The following is a 21,218-nucleotide window of genomic DNA, read 5'->3' on the forward strand; positions in this document are numbered from 1 at the left end:
ATTCAAAATTATATTCAGTGTAGCAAGTGTAGCAGTAAGCAGTGTAGGCTCAAAAAATAATATTTATCCTGAAAAAGGATCTATGCCACCTATAATCTCATTATGGTATATTTATTAGTTGGCAGCATAGATTTTTGATAAAAAAAATCATTTCCATGGTAGAATATGTCATTGTGACACATTACATGTATTTTTTGGCCCGGGCCCATATCGTGGCCGACCTAAATTTTTTAGTTTCATAACTTTAGCTAACAAAATTATAAATAATGTAAATTAGTAGTCGAAATTATAGCGTTTCTTTCAAAATTTACAGTGATAATAAATTTTGGTCTTTTCTGAAACGTTAAACTAATATTGCAAAAATGGCCGAGGCAGATGCACCAAAAGATGATAAGGAGAAGCGAGTAAAACTCCGGGTATGTATGTAGCAGTTAAAAACAACACCACTGACAAATTTTGATCAGACTATCTATTAAACTTCTTCTTAATTAGCTTTAATAAACCACGTCCCACTGCTGGACAATGACTCCATTGGCTTTACAATCGACAGATCGTTAGGTCTGACTATCCATCTAAAAACGCGTCTAGTCCTCTCCATCTTCGTTTGAACCTTCCACTTCGCTGTGGAGCATCTTGTAACACTCACTTCATAGCAATATTAGCTTATCTGTCCAGGTGCGCTCGATGGACCTGTCCGGTTCAATCCCACTTCAACCTAGCGGATCTCTTTCCTCCATAAATTATCTCATGAAGTCATATAACCAATACCTTTCTGATATATTTTCTTCATCAGGTGGAGGGTGAAGATGAACAAGGTGAAACTGAAATGGGCCGCAAAAAAATGAAAAGATTTCAACTTCCAAACTTGCCGCGATGGTGGCAGGCCAAAATCATACAATATGCGTAAGTTCTATTCTGATTATCGTCACTTAAATGGTGGCAACTGCACAGCAAAAATATTGAACGTACCTATACTTTTCTTAAACTCGAAAATATTTATCTATTTCGTAGATATTATTCCCACTAAACGCAGAACATTACTTCACCTAGATAATCGTTTACCGATCAGTAATCGCTACAGAATACGAGCAGTAAACGCAACTCAAAAACAGTTTAAAATATTACGCTCCATCAATCACAGACAAAAGCATTTTCATACGCGAAGAGTGAAGGATTGTTAGTGTTAGATCTAATATACCTAAATATAATGCGAAGATCCGGCATTTTATACTCATTTTATACTCTTTCTATTAGAACCGTGACCTCTGTAAACAATCTCTGAGTGTTAATTAACCGTTGAACGTTCGTGTAAATATTTTAGGTAATAAAAACGTTATCACCGCCATTATCGAACTTTTGTTGTTTTAACATTAGACTTTGAACTGTGACTTTCTAAATTAGTTGAGTTTAGAATATCCGAAATCTTTTACGTTAATTACGAGATTAAGTTTATTGTGAGACAAACCAATTTCAATAGTCGATATAAAATGTAATGTTTGCCTCATGAAACAACTAAAGCTATAATAGAAAATAAATATATTTGGTGAAGCTTGAAATTAAATTGACTACACCATAATTTTCAACACAAAATTTTATTCATTATCCGTATTTAAACTGGTGCCTGCCAACATAAAAGATGAGAACACCAACAACATAGCAACTGTTCGAATATAATTCTACTACGACTACGCAAAGGGAAATACTTTCTTACATTACATATGTCTGAGTAAACACAGCTGAAATATTAAACTGTACCTCCTCGTAGCTACTAATATTGACAGTAATAACAGTCAGGCAACGTAAAAGCTTTTTTTAGACGTGATTTCGTCTCTTATCCGACACATTTATTACAATTATTATTTATCAAACGCATTTCAGATTCATTAGGCCTCCAAAACAACTGACGTCATCCTAATCTTATGTTTTTACAAGACTTGTATAAACAATGATTAGTAAAGCACGTGCCGCCCGCGCCCTCACGTGACCTCCCTCAGTTATACTATCGTAACATCTTTATTCCGAATGTGCCATACCGCCATGTCATATGACAGAACGACATTACCTGCCAGCCATCACACGTTGTCGTGTTGCCTTCATAAACATTCAATTCGTGTATCGTATGAGGCATTAAAACCACACGTCGACATACCCTGACTCTAGCTTTCATGTTCGATTATATTTTTATGTCAACCTTGTATTGCAAAATTCGCTAGCAGCATAGAAAAGTGTATTAACCTAAAAGACGTAATTATTTTCGTGAGACTGCGAAGGCCGCGGCTGAGGCATCCGGCTGACCCGGTCGCGACCGGCGACGTTGGTGCTATCCGGGTCAACGCAGGATGTCTTCAAATGCGCCGCATTTAAGCCAAGTGTCCACTAGACACACACACCATTTTCGTTGAGTTTCTACACATTCTTGTAAACCAAATATATTTTCACAACACATACCTGATTTTAAGTTTAATAAAGAAAAATAAACACTCTGTAAACGGTTCGCGTAGTTTTACTACGAACTTGTAAATTAATAGATTCGTAATCGATGAATCGGCTTGCAAATTAGCTATTAACTTGTTAAAAGAAGCGTGGCACAGTAGAGTAAGTGTCTATAGATATCAGTGAATACGCGGGGAATTATCCATGAAAGGTGTCGAGGAGGAAGATTAATGTTCGCGTGTAGAGACGGTGGTGTCGAAACTATGGGGGAAGGGGTGGTTGAGACTATGATGGCGGCGGCAGTCATTGCACCTTGAGCCGCGGGTCGGGCAACATGCACCTGTGATTACACCGCGAAGATGCAACGAACACCTTCAAGTGCCTCCGAGGGCTCTTTCTGGACGACCATCGAACTCCTCGCCGGTCGCGGCCGAAGACGATCTGCTGCTGACGCTGACGACTATGCCGTGTTTGTTGATGTCCCAACGAGAAGAGCATCTTCTCTCAGGTTCTATAACATAACAATTATTTTATTTACAGCACCAGACTGTTTCATAACATATCCAATGCATCTTTAATATAACGCTGCACTAGTTTTAAAATAAGTAGTTCAAATATAAAATAACAATATAAAATTAGACGTAGAGCATACAACAAAACCGGATAAAAGTTCAAGCTTCACAAAAGCTTATTTTTACTCTCTTTTTATCTTAAAGTTTTCCAACAAAGTGTATACATGAACACTATAAGGGCTTCCGTCACGTCTATTGATAGACTGTTCATGAAACGTTTACTCTTTTCGTAGTTAATCAAAACAATGAATGTGTGGTTTGTTTACACGGCCGGTTCACAAAAGGATCCATAAATCTCGAGTGAGTTTTCAGCGCGTTATCGGGAGATGTTGTGGCGCGCGGCGTGCGTCGCCGCGACACGCACTTGTTACGGTTCAAAGTAATAAGTTTAATGTAATTAATGACTTTATTTTGCGTTATTCGCACTGCCATAATGTAAACATTAATTTGTTATTAGTCTGCCTAGTTTTATTCTTGATTATTAATATCCTACTATATTATTTTGTAGTCTCTTTTTAGAATGGCTTTGTGGAATGTAATAAGATTAACTAAACCGGGATCAGATTTTTCCCGTTGTTATTCTTGCAATTATTTTGATAGGTAGTTACATCGAAAGATAACATACAGAGAAGGAATCAAAACTACCGTTGATTTTTGTTTTGGCAAATTCTCCATACTGTTTAATATTCCTAAAAAATAAAGTTATGTGTCATTGTAAAAAATATATTATGTATACTAGGTATATATTATTATGCTTTCCTGGTTTCATTTCCGAGATTATAACTTTTAAAACACTTAAGTACGTGTTCATAGAAATTTTTACAACATTTTAACAGTTGTAGTACAGCCATTTTTTGATTGATAGTGTAAAATGCCTTCCAATTTTCAGGGTTCTAACATAAAAATTGAAATTAAGAAATTATTAGAAGAACATACGCGCAAGTCATTTATTAAGCTCTTTAAGATGAACCTAATTTAACAGATCTCGAGAGTCTCGTTTTATCATTTTCTCACATATGTTATAGTTATGATCCTATTGTAAAGAAAAACTTATCTAAACTTAAACAATATTAAGGACAAATCAATCAGTCGGATGGTAGACAAAATATCAAAGTGTGTCGTGCGTGCGCAAACACAATTTATCATGAAGTTACAGGCGAAACTTGAGAGGATCTCCCCCTGTTTACATATTTTGATCATGTTTTGAATATTCAGGCCTACTTTACCTCAAGTATTTTGGGAAGAGAATATGTTAATAACATATTGCCTTATGATTGGTATACTGATAAGTATCTAAACTCGATGTAACTAGGTTCAGAAGCTTCAAATGTCGGCCATATTTCAATATAAATTATCATAATTTTAGATTATAATTTTGAAGGTCTCGGAGCCGTTACCTAGATTTTGCATTTAAATCCAGACTCAATTTAGAGTCAAATACTACTCGCATGCGAAAGTGGCATTAATTTAATTTCCCCATTTCTACATAATATATGTTGATATCTGATAGATTTTATATGATTTTAAAAGTTCTTACACTTAAGCAATAGTGATTATAACAAGCTTTGTCTAGAAACGAATGGCTCCCATAGGTGGCAGTGATGACTTTCGCAAAGCGTGAAGGGCTTGCAAATTGTCATGGGTTGAGCTTGGAGTTAAGGGTTGGCTTCACCTGCGTTCCATGTCTATGGTATCTCAAAAGCTCTTTTGCCTGGAGCCTTTAAGACCTTCATGTAGAAATCAATGTGTTTTCTTAGCAGATGAACGTGAAAAAATAAAAACTGCGTTTGAAAATTCGTCGTCATTTTGCAATACCCATAACGATGAAATAGGTCAATCATATTAGATAATTAATAGCAGATGTGATATCGTGTTCACGAGTAAGTACCTACAAAATGAGATAACGAGAAATTCCCTACTATTATTTAGGTACAACAGTTGCTGGACCATAGTATACTATTGCAATGTATTACATTACTGAGTGATACAATACAATGTATTTACAATGTGTTTTATTGCTCGGTGGTGTAAGGTGTAAGGTGCACATTACTGCATATAACAAGATCTAAATCGAATCTCTAATGAGGCGATGAGTATATAAATGAAGGTTTTCTGTTTCCGAAGCTGTCTGTAAGTTTATATATACCAAAACTAACTCCACGGTCGCAAAAACCTTCATAAATCCTTACTATTTTCAAAACAATAAAATATGTTCAACTCTACAACAAATTAATTAGTAACATATACTAAGCGGGCACAAATGTTGGGACAGCCCATGAAGGTTTTTAATAAAATCAATTGCCCCACAACAGCCTACAATCGTACTCGCTAACCTAAATGACTCATAAAATACGGAGTCGCGACTGTTGCCCAGACAAGCCTACCCATTTAGTCTTAAGGTCTTTGACCTTTCCTTTCAGTTTCTTTTACTTTTGCATTCGTACCTACTTCTTAATCATTATTGTTATCTGTTCGCGATTGACGAGTACAATTGATAGCCCTATGATTAGAGGGGTATCAAATTTAAACGTGATATCGTCATTGAACTCGGGTGTATCATTATTTTGTTTTTTTTTGTGTACCGAAAGAAATAAAAGCTTATCGGTAAAGTGATAAATAGTATTATTATTATTAGCTAACTAGGTGATGTATTGTGCCTACTAGCTCCTAAAGTAGAAAAATACTTGTACTCATACCGCTGAGCAAATCAGACGCGAAGCATTGTGCAGATCTTACCGTTTTACATAATATAAATTTAACAGGCGCAGAATTAGCAGCAAATGGCACCTAGCTGTCTACAAATCGTACATAAATACTAAATCGTTTTCTGATCTAATTTAATCTGTAAATATCCATGACACATCCTAACATTGATTGCAAATAGCGTTTGGTAAACGTAAGTAACGCCGATGACGACACCTTGGACTCACGCCCATTCACAGTCTCAATAACATCATCCGTTTTTATGGATAAAACATAAATTCAAATCCTCATGGAAAGTCGAATCTCGAAGTACATAAATTCTAAAATCGTTCAATGCCTGTGACGTTTATAAGCTTTAAAAATATCACGGCATTTTGCTTTACTGCCGATGGTTTCGTGCATCGCTTGTAAGGCGGTAATGTACAAGACGTAGATACTCTCACTTGTTCAGATATGCAATTAAACTATCCGTTTATTAACTCTAACATTTTGTTTACTATAAAAATACAACGTGAAATACGTAGGAGTGTGACGTATGACCACATTGTGGGAAATTCTCTAGTTTAGCGAAAAAATATGCAGACGACGGAATGTGTCATGATATGAACAAGTCTATGAGTCAGTGCTTCAATTTATTGACACTTAAACGTGGATGGTTGCTACTATCAAATTTACAGCAAGCGTGATGTAATGTCCTTTGACTTTGAGGGTAATATTGTAATAAAGGGGAAGAATAAATTCGGAATGTAAGCGTTTCTACAGCTCATAATCAAGTTTTAGTGTTCATTTGTTAGTATTATAGCGAACCACAGGAGTAAAACTTTAAGGTATTGTTATAGTCCTTAGCCTGCTGTAGACGAACATTCTGTATAGAAACATAAAATTATACCGAGCGAGGTTAAGCTCCTTGTATAGCAATAAAACAAAACTCTACGTGTAGACATAATTATGATGTACTAAAAATAAATAAGTAAAGTTTTTGCCGCCTCGGCCTGCTACTTTTATTTTAATATTCGGTCTTTGGATATATAAAATGTTTTTTTACTTTTTCGAGACGTTGTTTAACACTTTATGTCTCTAATTTAGGCTTATTTTAAGGTTAGAAACTTAGTTGAAGGCACATAGGAGAAACTTGTGTAAAAGTTATTTTTTAGAAGCCAAAGCCAAAGGCATTTTTTTAAATTTTTTATGAACCATTAGCTTTAATATTTCGCCGTACTGGCTGTCGATTACAGAGTAGGTACGTAAGAACATTGGCATGAGCCGTGACGCGATGAATAAATGTATCGTCACGTAATCCGTAATTCGGACTCCATAAACATTCGATGATGTGCCATTACGCGATGACATCGCATCATTTCTCTGAGAAATATTGGTATACATTTCATAAATACAAATTAACTAGATATTTATTTCGTCGCTCCGACATTCATGGATAGTATTTAGCTATTTTACAACCCAAATTTGATATAATGTATTCTTATTTTTCTTTGAAAAATAAATAGGTGGTTTATCGCTTTGTAAATAAATATTTTTGTAAAAAACTAAGCTTCTATTTCGTTACTTTTTGCCACTTTTCCATTTTACAAAAAGGCTTTCGATAATAATTGAGGCGCATATTGTTTGTTCAACCATAACTAAAATACAAACGGGTACAAACAGTAGTATTGTCTGTTATCAATGAGTTATGCGAACTTTGGTCACGCGTAGTAGCAGATCTTGTCATCTCGCGAACTGTAGGTACGCAACAATGCGAATCAATTAAATTCTTATCCACTTCATTATTCATATTTGATTGTCTTATGTTATTGCCGCCATGCTAATTGTGTTTTTTTTTTCAAGCTATGGTCGCATGACAACGGCTGTGATGTCTGTATAAAGTGGTCACATCATTGTCATTATCTTAGAAGTCATTAATGATTACGCACGTAATTATTTGCAAGTAATACTTTACATCGTACGATGGTTAGCTAATTTGTTTTTTTTATATTTTATGGTATAAATCGTCAAACTAATGAACTTGCATGGAAGATACTAAGATATTGCACCTTAATCATAATGTCATAAGCTACTTATCAAAAGCTTTAATTTAAAAGGAAGCCGCACCCAGCTGTACGATATCAATGACAAAGATAAACACACAGATTACAGTACAATCTAGAATCCGCGTTCTAAATTACTTCGTCCTTCTGATCCACACAAGTATGGACACTTATCATAATATTATTGTTAGTTATTTTAGTCGTTGTTTATTATACACATTTAACTTATAATGCCCTAAATCCACTATTATAATTGCTCGATTTATTTGCTCGTTGCGCGGCGACATGACGCACTATTATCCACTTTATACAATTACATAATAACGATTGTGCTATCTACAAATATTGTTTGTTGCGTAACTAGAAAATATTTGTATCGATAGAGGTTATCGACTGTTTGTCAGAATTTATTACATTTATAATGCGATGTTGCCTTATTTTCGGAATTATTGATAATATAATGAATAATTCAAATTATGTAAATGGCTCTAAAGATTTTTATTAGACTATAGTGCTACGAAGTGCTACGACAACTCGTAGATGATAGCAATCGTTTTCTTTTTGTGATCACTGTTAATTGTATTAAATGTGTCACAGTCACAACATTTTATTCGACTTAGCTGTCGTAAAAGTGGTTAAAATAAAAGTTATTCGCTACTAAACCTAAACATAGCGTGAATCAACAGAACTTTTAAAAAGTATTTTGATAGTCCTAAGCCTACGGTTACAAAAAGTTTTGCGTCTCGTAGACCTAAGAAAAACTTAGCAGACATTAAAAAAACTGTAACCCAAGGCCAAAGTGAACAAGTTATCAATATTTTCAACATGATATTGGTGTCATAAAACACACTTTACGAAGGCAACATATGTTGATGGTGTTTTTTTTCTTCGGAGTCATGTCTGCGTGTCGGCAAACACGACCGGATACAGGCGTAACTTAGCAACTGAATACTTTGCCATAGAACTTGGAAAACTATTGGACAACTGGTGAAGTAGCGCACTTTTAAAATATCAGACTTTACTGGCGAAGTTGGTACTCGTGTAATAAAAGATGTTTGATTGCGTTCGTAGAACTTCTGCTTATCATTTTCCGTGTTTATAATACGTTCGTTTTCCTCACGGGGTGAAGAACTTCTGATGATATCGGCGTGAAGTCATGTGTCCGTTTTGGATATCACAAGTGGGCCGAGTACATTGATGATAACTGTTTGAATGATGTCCGATATGTAAACAAATATTGGCTGTTTGGAAACCGGCGCGTGCTGCTTTGCACGTACGACATTCGCTAGAGATATCAATCATACAGCCTCCTAAACTTTGAAAAATATAATTTCTTTAAGATTTGTTTACATGTTATACTTAGCTTTAAGTTTTCATCCAGCTGTGTTTTTGACCTTCAAATATGAATAAATGATACCTGTAAATTAATCACATGTAGTTTGCGAACACTCTATTAATTATCGACCTCGATGGCAATATTCAACCTATTCAGTTTCATTTTGATGTGTTTAACGACGCGCCCTGGCGTGGTATAAAGTTGCAAAATTGAGTGATTTGCAAATTGCAAATGGCTGCGTTTAAAAAATAAAAAGAATAATATATTATTATGTGTGAACATTGTTCGTATAATTCAGTGGTTATTGCTTAGAGCCACACGATGTGGCATAAAGATGCAACTTTATGCATTCGATAGACAATAACTCAAGATTGCCATGCCGGTGCCATGTATGGCGCTGACTAAATTTTCGACAGTCACGTGAATTTAGGGACCCTTTACAATGATACGCCCGGTTTCAATACAGTGTTTGCCGGTCTTGTAGCTTTTGTATTCGCATTAAAAATCATATCGAAGTTTTACTGATAAAGTGCAATCAACCTGCGTAATTCTCTTGGAACAATTATTTTACGTAATTCTTTGTTCGTTCAACTTAAAACTGATGTTTTGTTTGTGATATAGGTACACATGTGAGGCAGATAATTTATAATGAAATACGTGTTTTATTTTAACGACAATAACATTTAAATAAACTTTTAATTGATGAAAATGTTTGTATCATAACATGACTGACTATTAGTTGGTTGCGGGTCAAGAAAAATGGCAAAGCATCAACATTTTTCCTGTATCATAATAATGATCTCTGAAAATTTGATAAAGCGTACATTTTTGACGATATTTTATAGCATAATTAGATGCTAAATACGCGTAGGTGCAAGTTGAGTTTACAATTTTATCAATGTTTTGGTGCATACACGGTGCATAAGTGATTAATCATTCAACAATTAACATTTATCTGACCTTGCAATAAACTTTACAAACAATTTTGCCGATAACTTTCAATAATAACATGATAAAAATAAATAAAAACATATTCCTTCTTGTTTTCTTTTTGTTCACCTTTTCACCGACCCGATTTATTGTAAAACTATCCTATTCGGACCGTAAAAGAAGTGCGTATGCTTCTTTAGGCAAAATTTGTACCAACATGTGGTGTCGGTGGGGGCCGTGCCATACCGTGCCAGGCCCATCGTACACCACGATAAAGGTCTCAACTATGACACTGAGCATGTAGCGTCAAAACTACTAAAACTTTACGGCGACGACGAGACGTCTGGCCGGCTCCGGTGTGTACACCGTTTCTACACAAGTGCTCCGCCAAAACGAGTGCAGAAAGGAGTCCTAACGAGTCGTCGCGGCTCTGGTGAGTCTCAGTGAACCATGAAACGAACCGCCAAATTTATTGTTTACGTACGATTCTGTTTATGTGATAAGTGTTTATTTTTTTACTACGATATTAGCATAGAACCTAGCATTGTTACCCTGATTTTATTTGTGTATAAACGAAGGTGAATACTCTAGTAAATACTACACGTTCACGCTTGAATTCGTCCCGTCGAAATGGCGCCAAAATTACTGAACATCTGTTATTCTGTTTAATAATATATGTAGGAATGCATTTCATGAGTTTTAAATAATAATATATGAAACTAGAATTTTGTTTTCCAATTTTGAATCCTTACTTTGATGAGGAAACGTCGATTTTACCTGTGAACTAACCTGTGTAAAACGCCATTAGAGAAAATTACTCTACGTGCGTTTTGAATAAGCTTTGTATATTTTAGAGTCATAGTTAATTGTATAATGTCCACAGCTTCGCGCATCCGCATGTCCGGGCGCGCTTGGAGAAGCACATGGGCTCGAACCTGGTGAAGCTGACGGACAAGAGCTACATGAACGACCTGGAGGAACGGATCCGCGAAGTCAACGAGGAGAACCTCAACAAGAGGATCTCATCCAGAGTTGTGAGTAAAGCCCTTTGTAACTTAATCAAAATCAAGTATTTTTTTCATTTAAGTCAAATATTGAGACCTACCGACCACTAGCTCGGAAAGGGGGTAGAGCCTTATGAGAAGAGCTAGCTAGCTACTTTATATTTATTATTTATCTATAATACGTAGTGGTAGGAAGCTTACCATCTTATCTGCATAAAAGTCTTGCATTTAAAACCAAATTATAATAACCATAATTCAAATAATTCGATGTCGATTTCAAAGGCTTTAGAAGGCTACTGTTTTGTGTTTATCTATACTAATATTATAAAGCTGAAGAGTTTGTTTGTTTGTTTGTTTGTTTGAACGCGCTAATCTCGGGAACTACAGGTCCGATTTGAAAAATTCTTTCAGTGTTAGATAGCCCATTTATCGAGGAAGGCTATAGGCTATATATCATCACGCTACGACCAATAGGAGCAGAGTATCAGTGAAAAATGTTACAAAAACGGGGAAAATTATGATTCTCTTATGTGACGCAAGCGAAGTTGCGCGGGTCAGCTAGTCGTTTATATATAAATTACTTTTTTGAAGCTAAAAAAAAATTGACGACACGAAAACATTGACATAAGCTGCAGCCGTAGGTACTACTTACACCTCATATGCATTTTTTTGTATCAAAACTAAAAGTCAATTAACTACTACAATCTAAAGAAGGTGCTTTTGCATAGAATGTGTCAATCAATCGAATGCGAACATAATTATTGACTGACAGTAGACAGCTTTCGTGTCAGCTTCACATTGAAACGCGCCTGACGTGAACCTAATTAGCCATCAATCGAACGATGCTTGTTTTATGAACTTAATCGTTTCATTGTATACCTATAACTGAAACAATCCAGTTTCGAGGAATATTCTCTTTACCGGTTGTCACACATCAAAACCGTTTTATATAATAATCATGTATTATATATATCTTATTGACAGATGGATGAGATGGAGCGGCTTAAACGACTAATCTTAGTCGGGAAAACGCCGCTGAAAGAATGTCCTCCAGAGCTGTTCCACCACCCTGTCTTCGTATTCTGGCGGATGGTCAACCGTGAGGTCGCCCGTGCTTCAAAGAAACGCGCAGATGCTTACTATAGAAAATTAAAGGCTTCCCAGAAATTCGACCAGGTAAATTAACATCACCAACTTACGTAATAATGTTGTGATATTAAGAATCGTACATAAAATTTCGTCTTAATTCTTATAGTCAATGGACGAAGAAGCGGAAGCCGAAGATTTAGAAGAAGAAAGGGAACAGCTTACGCCCCAACAGCTCCTAGCGAAATGTCATGAAGAATTGGAACTACTAAAGCAAACTGACATCGAGAGAGGCGTCCGCTTTACTGACGAACAATTTGCACAGCTTAAATACGAAACGAATGATGTCAAAACGCTCAAGAATCTCACGGTAAGTGCACATGATACTTTGTAACATTTTTCGAACTAGAAACATCTGGATGGCGGATGTCAGCGTGTCGAAGGGTCTAATCGCCGTTATCATCGTCTGTTCACATTATTGATTTGTTTATATAGTCTAGAACACCAGTGTACCGATGATATCGCTCGTGACGAGCCGGTGTGAACCGGACTAGCTCCAGCTCGCGATGACTTGACCCCGAGAGCACCTGCCCCTGATATAAGCGATCTATGGACTCATCTTAAGCTCGTGTAACAGTCATTAGCTCGCATAACCTCACACTTATGTTTATAAACTTCTCGAACATCGAGAATGACTCGGCATCGGCGTGCAGTGCACACAATATAAATTGTCAATTTAACAATAATGCGCAGATGACACTGATATATTGCTATCGCGACATAGATGATGAAGCGACGGACGACTCTTGCCCTTTGGAACTATGACACGTCCGGTACTTTGCCTGTTATTTTATGGTGAATGGTATTGTGCTGTATTTTTTAAAGATTTCCCTTTCCTGTGACCTGGTTAGATAATGGTTCCATCTAACCTGATGGAATGTTATCAAATACAAAAAATACGATTCGTGAAATGCGTGCTGAACACACATTACATCAAAATCTCTATGTACTGATCCGATATATTTCTAGTACAATATTAAAGTAGGACAAAGCTATTTATCATGAAGAATTGTATGCAATACAGATTGATAGGAATAAAGAATAAACTCAGTTTTCAAAAATTAAGATTGTAATAAATCTTTACAAGATAATATAGCTGTACTCCCACGGGTACATCTGTCTTAAAGCTTTTTAGGCATTTATATAGCTCAATTTTAGTATTTCAGTACGTAAAATGTAAGTATTTTTGAACAAATATCTGAATTTGAAGATGAAAAATAGGATCTTTTTACTAATGATGAATATTTTGTAAAAGTAGTAATTAATACAATTTAAGTAATAGGTATACTATGTATTATTTTAAATAAATAAAATGTGATAGTGCACATTCCGATTCTGTTCTTGGAACTCATTGTATACTAAACTGAATTCCTTAACCTACAATTTTACATATTACCCACTTTTCCATTTTTTTTCGATGAACTGAATGTACTTGCAAAGTTTCAATAAGAAGTAGCGTGATTTTAGTGCATTGAACTAATAAAACAAAACTTTCCACGACATGGGTTAGCAGTTACAAGTCGTTGATACTTGTAAAACAAAAGGTGCGATAAAATATATAATCTGTCGAAGAAAGTGGATTAAACTGGTACAGATCTGGACATGAATCACGTTCAACCACGGCAGATAAGTAATGACCTAACCTCGATACTAGTACACTCGTGCGATCCAAGCGTTTGTTACGCACTGATATCCTACTAATATTATAAATCCTACTATCCTACTAATATTATAAATACGAAAGTTTGTGTTTGTATGGAAGTTTGTTACTCTTTCATGCAAATACTACTGAACCGATTACAATGACATTTGGTATATAGGTACCTGAAGACTCAGAATAACACATAGGCTACTTTATCCCGGAGTTCCCGAGGGATCGAGATTTGCATAGGAAGAGTTTCCACGCGGACGAAGTCGCGGGCGGCCTCTATTATCTATATTAAAATCAAGTACAAACGAAACCCATAAATAACATAGGTTTAGGCCTTCAAATTAAAGACTTGGAGATGCCATTAGGTTTCGTACACATATATTCGGTTCAGCATTAATCGGCCTAACCGGGTAGCTAAACCGAGTAGGTATATGAAGATGACCCCGATCGGCACAAGCTGAACAAGTGAGACAAGTCGGTTTTGTTGCTAGGTAAATATTGCCGAACCGAATATGTGTATAGCAAGCCTTACGGACAGATATTATCTACATTAAAATCAAGTACAAACGTAACCCATAAATAACATAAGCTTAGGCCTTTAAGTTAAAGACTTGGAGATGCCATTACTGAATATCGATTCGATAAGTACGCATTCAAATTTTTGTATTTGAATTATTGGCAGATTTATAAATACATGTTCTCATAATAACCGACTTCTGAATACGACGGTTTAAGCGATTCAATTGTAGGTAATTCGTTGAAGGATGTCGTGTCGTAAATCACTTAGTATAATGACTTAAGCTTTCGTCTACATACTAATGGGCTAGCTTTCAAACAAAAGTATGTACAACACGACCTACAAATGTCACTGAACTTGTAAACTAGTAAACCGAAAATACAGTAAAATAGAGACGGTAAAAAATTGGCACGGTAAGAAAACAAGTTAATGTTCAAGCCAGATCAGATGCATAAATTATTTAATAAAATTTTAAATTTTAAAGAATTTGCATATTTTATTTTCTGATCAATAAACATAAACTGATAAAAATATGAAAATTATGCGTTTTAATAGGTAGGGTAGTAGTAAAAGGATAAAATGTTTATCTTTAAAACCAACCATCAAATTTTATTTAAAACAAAATTTTAAGCCACGCACACTAATATGTTTTGCGCATGATTCCTTTATTAAAACACTTCAAGGCAGAAGATATTTTGGAAAATACATAAAATTTACGCGGAATCTGGGAGGAAAAGTCGCCTGAAACATTTCGGTATTATTTTTATTAGTTTTCCTTTGCTATATTTATGTTTTACGAGTATTACTGGGATCGGACGATAAATTTTGAAACTTTACTATACTCTTACTGCCACGGAAGGCTTTCTTGGGTTTTAATTAACGTACAACGGTCTCAATAATTCACAGAATGGCCTGTCCGGTCGAAAAGGAGAATCTAATCAGTCTATCCATGACCTTTGACTATCACTATAGGTATTTTCTTATCTTGAGCTTTCATAACATAACACTTACGTGTGTAGATAACTAAGTCCATGACGCATTATGAAACCAGAGATCCCAATATAGCTGTTTGTTGATGGTCCGACACTAAAAACGGTACTAAATTTCGTCCCTCCTAGTGTAAACAAAAAGGATACAAAGGAGGGGTCTATCGCGATGTACAGATAACTGTGACGTCATTTCTGAAGTCCAAGTCGTGTCAATCACTAGTGACCCTTACGACCATCCGTCTAACTGATAATGTGTACTTACATTATCAATTATAATAAATGCTTTATAAGCTCAAAATAGTACGACTATGAAACTAAGTATTCTGTTTTTGTTAACCTATTTACCTACTTTGCAATCAAGAAAATAACATGTCTATTTTTTATTAGTAGGTAGGTGCATAATAAAATATGAAAACCCATACTGTTGATTGTCCTGCAATAAGACAAGGCGTTTGAGTCTACATCGAACTTCGTTCGGTTTGGGGAGATTGCATTCCCTAATTGTTTTGAGAACTTTCAGGTTTTTCCCACAAGTATTTTTTTTACACTGGGTCAGCAAAAGTTATACGATTCACGAGTCACACCTAAGTTTTGAACTCTCGATCGCCTACATAATTTGGCCAGTCGACTATTATTTTTGCTATAAAAACATTCCCAGATATTTTTGCAAAAATATCGCTCCGGAATCCAGCATAATATCAATAAGGAAAAAGTTGCATACGAATGTCCCGAATTGGTAAAAACCCAACAACAATTATTTTTCGTAAGACAACCGGGAATTCACGCTCAATGTTCTGATTATTGTTTTTCTGACGGCAACAATATTGATAGTGTAAAGAAACTCAGACCCGTATATTTACAATGCAATTAACTTTTACAACAAATTAATCGTTTTATAGGTATCCAATACTATTTATTAAAATGTGAATCGCATTCACTCTTTACATAATCGAAGTTTTTAACGTAAAATCTTCGTTTCATATCGATTTATTACGTAACTTATTTATGAACTCTTCTTAGAAACTACTTCCTAGTATTTATTCCTCATAGTTCTTCCTGTATTGATAACGTATATGTTGTTCTGATGACGTATTTTTTCTTTTACAGACAGTTGAAGAGCTTTACGCGCTGGCTGATAAGATCATTGGAACGAAACGTCTGTAAAGTATTTTATTTATTTAATTTTAAGAGTAACTACGTGGTGTGTAGCGTCGTATTACAAGTATGTACCTGATAGCAACATAATGTAGTCTTACGTCTCATTTGCTCTGTCCTGGTCATGACATTCAATATTCCCTCATCGGGATTTAAAAATGTATACCGACAACACAATGAACTAATTTTGTATGCAATAAATGTCTATAAAAATCAACATCCTTTGTCATTTTCAATATCACGAACCTTGGTAGTCAGACACAGTTTAATACTTCGAAAGTTTATTCAAGCTTAATTATACTTATTACACTAATGGTAAACACAAACTTACATAATTACAAACCGCATTGAAACTGTAGTCAACTTTGGTTTAACACAGTCAAGCAGCGAAATTAATACCTTGACTAGATATAAACATAACTTTAAAATCATATAAAAATTAATCAACATTTTCGTATTAAAACGTTAAGTTTATGCCGATATTGTTCAGAACAAATAATAAAAATGCGAAAGAAGGGGATAACAGCAACGTCCCCTCGTTTACAACTTAGATAATAGTCAATAGAGAGCTCTACACACGTAAATTGGCGCGGCCATGTTGGCGTAGCACAATCGGTGCTTTTTAAATTTTTACAAAATCAAATATTTACAATATAAATTAGTGCCATCGGGCGTGTGCAAAGTTACGTGTGTTACATAAAGCTATACATAATCCTAAGGTAGCGGCGCTCTACGAGGCGTAGCAGTTTGTTCGTCACAAGTGGCTTTTGGGTCTACGGCGTAGTTGCGCGTAGATAAGGCCAGCGGGTTTGTCAATAGGCTGGTAGATTTGGTGGCGAGGGTCGCCTTTCGTCACGTTGGCAGGGAATTTTGACATGTCGATGTTGAGGTAGTGCTTGTTTGGCATCGTCATTTTGATCCAGGTGATCTGTGAGCAAAAGAAACAGTGGATTAGTTTACAGTTTTTTTAAGGAAAAGTCAACGTATACAATTTACTTATAGCATATGACTGATTTTTGCAAAAAGAATATAATATATATTATGCACTTGAATTTTGTGAATGAACTGTTTGTTCTTTATTTTTATTTCAGGTTGAGTCACAATTTTTCGTGAAATCTTATGCTATATAATAGAGATTAATACAAGAACAACGAAGCGGTAATTAAATGACATTTTACTATCAAGCGCTTAACTATTTTAAATATTATACGCAATAATACATAAAATTTCACCAGATAGTATTTTATTATTATTTTGCTATTATTTTACAGATAGGTATACAATAATAAAGGTACCGAGAGCAACAATAACCTGCGTGCAAGAGAGCACCTTTATTACAAACATGTTTTGTCGTTGTCAACGATAACAAAGTTACCTACAAATAATATTTATTAATGAATTTATCACTTGACTTTTGTACATTAATTATTGTTGAGTCTGTCGGTTTTAATCATATTTGTTTGTTCACCTCTAATTATTCACTGTTACTAACTTGTTTTGAACCACTTTCTATGACGATAACTATGTCAAATGAGTGTTTATTTAAGATAAACTACTATTCTATATACTGTCGCAGTGCTAATTGGTCTAAAATTAAAATCACAAAGATTTTTTCAAAGGCAAACAAATATTTGGAAAAAAAAAAACTTTGTAACAACTTCATAGTTTTACGATTATGACCTTCAAAGCTAAAGATTTTAGCGATAGCCAATTGTCAGGCTTATTTTTTTTTTAATTGTCGCTTTTATTAACCAGCTTTCGTTTGTTAGGACAGGTTATTCGAAGTTATAAATCCGTGCCTAAGCATCCTCGAAACACGAAGAAGAAAATTATCTATACCTATCGAACTGGCAACCAAGGTCATATAATTAGTTGAACCAAAAAATAATGTTATTGGTAAACAAACGCAATCAGCCTCCGGGTTTTAATTCGATAGCCTTTCGGCCTTTATTCACGTGACCGACGCCCGTTCACAAACAAAATAGCTGTGACGTACAGTCTGATACCGTCGGCATAACTACACGATTGACCGGATTCACTTCCGATAAAACTCTTTGTTGTCTCATTAATGATTTATAAACAATAGCATGTGCTGGCCGAAAACTAAAGCCATATTACTATTTTACAATTACAAGTTAGTTGAATTCTTCAACTGTTTTTTTTTTTAAGAATCATCCTTGAATTATGACCGACTATCAGGACGTTTTTTTTGGAATGTGTCATCTCGGGGCATGAAATAGAGATTATATTCTATCAACAATATCACGTGTTTGACTAAAAAAAAATATACTACAGAAGCCAATTTAACTAATTTAAACATCCTGGTTATCAATTAGTTACTTCTCAGATGAAACATTGTGAACTAATAAACCTTAAAACTGGTATTGAATCAGTCTATTTTCAGTACACATTTTACACAAAATTGATCTATTTATTACTATCTCAATAAAAGCAAAATAAAGCCTAAGAAAATAGGGTTCCCGAGAGAAATCAGTAGTGCGGCAACACTGCGGGCTATTGACCGCCGGCTCTAAACATAGATACGTGTAATGTTTATTTCTGTACCACTCAAAAGACATATCGCTACAGACAGTTGCAACAAAGTAAACGAATTTTTCATACTACGAGATATTGATGCATACTCACTAGTCGCTATAAGTAGTAACTTCAATCAATTTATTGGTAAACAAAGGCAATATGACCAATAACACAAAGATTTTCTAGCTTTGTAAAAAATCTATCGAATGTGTAATTTTTCAAAACGACTCTACGTCATGTGATTATTCTAATTCAAGATCTCTAACTAAATAAAATATAAAGTTTAAAGTGAAAACAGACGTTTTTACTACCGTTTAACGATGCGAAATTAGTTGTTAAACACAGCTATTAATTGTTGACATTTAGTGGTTGTAAAAAGTATTTTGTAATAGGCCTTAAAATAAAAAAGTGGATCAAAACGCAACGATTTATAAATAACGTCTCAACGAGTCATATGTCGACAAGGTTTCTTAAAAATATTTATTCTCGGAACTTAGACCTCAACCTATTTTCGGCGTGAATAATGATAGTTATGATAAGACGGCAGTCATACGTTACTTTTATATTTCTATTCGTGTGCAAATATTACGTCTGACCTATTAAATAGAATAGCAAATAAAAGTGATTGATTTATTAAAAGATCTTTTCAATGTTAAGTATCATCTGGCAAATGTAATGTAAGAATTCTTACCTCTGAGACTTTCTCCAACACAGTCTTCTCGGCTTGATACAAGGTGTGTTGTACTGAGGGTGAATAGACTCCAATGTCCGGGGGTCCGGCGAATTTGTCCAATATCGCGTCCTTAACTGTCAGCCAAGCGTTGTCGAAGTCTGCTGTACGCATGCTGTCATATACCCACTCTGCTTCAACTACCGTACTGTTGAAAAAAATAACTTTAGTACATCTTTAATTAATTATATTAACAAAAGAAGCCTCATACAAATATTTATTAAAATAAATACCTAAATATTCTTTCGGCAGCATCACTCAGTGTCGTGTATTCATCTTGTACGAAGTCAACGAACGCTGATTGCGTAGTTTTGAGGACGCGGAGTCCACTCAAACCCGATTTCACTATGACAGCCTCTGTATAAACAAAAAAAATATTTGAATGAACTGTTGTTCTATAATCACACACATCGATGGATGAAATTAAAATAGTATTCTGAACTTACCGTGCCGAGCTTGTGATACTTCAGACCACCTCGTTGCAGTTGGTGAAAATACGAAAGCGTGATTGTGAGGTGTGCCTGCCTGCAGTCTCTCCCAGGGATACTCAACTACTCTGCATTTCGCTTCCACCACTTGTTTGTACATATACAGGAAATGAGCCACAACTACAGCACCAAATTCTTCAGGAGTCTTGACTCCATGTTTCTTTGCTAGTAAATACACGGTATTCTTTTGTGAATCAGTAGCCACCACATCCTTATTGTCTCCAATAACGTAAGCGCTTTCCGATTGCAATTTCAGTTCCGTGAACACTTCAAATTCGCGGATAGAGTGATAGTCCGCGTCACGGTGGACGTGAAGGAGTTTGACGGCGCTCTTGCCGTAGCCATGGTGGCTAAGCTCGAAGCGACCGCCGGAGTCCGCCGAAGCCGTCAGCATCGGTCCAGACTTCAAAGCGTTGGACACAGGTGCTTCCGAACTTGTGTTCGAGGGTTTCGCGTAAATTCTGAAAGTAATAATACAAATTTTAATTAAATAACATTGAAAAATTGAGGTAAAAAATTCTACAGGCAATCACAAGTTAGAAAATAAATAAATTAGATAGATACTATCTAATTTCTAAAAGGTTATTCTAAGAAAAATTACACCTATAATAATTACCTGTTAATGCTAGTCCACGGCATTTTTAATAACCAATAAAATCACTTAATTTTTAGAGAATGTAGGAAAGAACGTCGGCGCATAGCCCAACATGCACTGTTCCGCCACCGCTTCAAGCCTCACTTATAAGAGTACCCTGTGTGACCCGCTGTGACCCGCGTTATCAGCGCCGAGCACGCGCCTCTATTGCCGCTGAGATTGTAACGCTCATTAATTAGTTATTTATCTAAGTTTACATATACATCTTATTATGATTTAGATACGTATATCGGCACTGTTTGAATGTACGTTGACTTATTTGGATATACCTACACATTTTTTGTTCAAGTCTTTAAACTCAATTTTAGTCTTCCTATTGAAACTTATTT

At 35.3% G+C, this 21,218-nt stretch overlaps 2 protein-coding genes across 2 annotated transcripts; one reads left to right on the forward strand and one right to left on the reverse strand.

Moving 5' to 3' along the window:
- Positions 1–181: 181 nt before the first annotated feature.
- On the forward strand, positions 182–16,695 carry LOC142987271 (uncharacterized). The gene is made up of 6 exons (XM_076135926.1): positions 182–416; positions 794–903; positions 10,900–11,050; positions 12,005–12,196; positions 12,276–12,476; positions 16,431–16,695. Exons 1-6 carry the CDS (start codon positions 363–365, stop codon positions 16,485–16,487), a joined length of 765 nt encoding a protein of 254 aa, XP_075992041.1. The 5' UTR covers positions 182–362; the 3' UTR covers positions 16,488–16,695.
- A 47-nt stretch (positions 16,696–16,742) lies between these two features.
- On the reverse strand, positions 16,743–21,007 carry Uro (Urate oxidase). The gene is made up of 5 exons (XM_076135924.1): positions 20,851–21,007; positions 20,193–20,695; positions 19,980–20,103; positions 19,708–19,894; positions 16,743–17,406 (listed from the first exon to the last, which is right to left on the reverse strand). Exons 1-5 carry the CDS (start codon positions 20,871–20,873, stop codon positions 17,233–17,235), a joined length of 1,011 nt encoding a protein of 336 aa, XP_075992039.1. The 5' UTR covers positions 20,874–21,007; the 3' UTR covers positions 16,743–17,232.
- Between the last annotated feature and the right edge of the window lie 211 nt (positions 21,008–21,218).

The sequence above is a fragment of the Anticarsia gemmatalis genome, chromosome 3 (assembly GCF_050436995.1).
Source record: "Anticarsia gemmatalis isolate Benzon Research Colony breed Stoneville strain chromosome 3, ilAntGemm2 primary, whole genome shotgun sequence".
NCBI lineage: Eukaryota > Metazoa > Arthropoda > Insecta > Lepidoptera > Erebidae > Anticarsia > Anticarsia gemmatalis.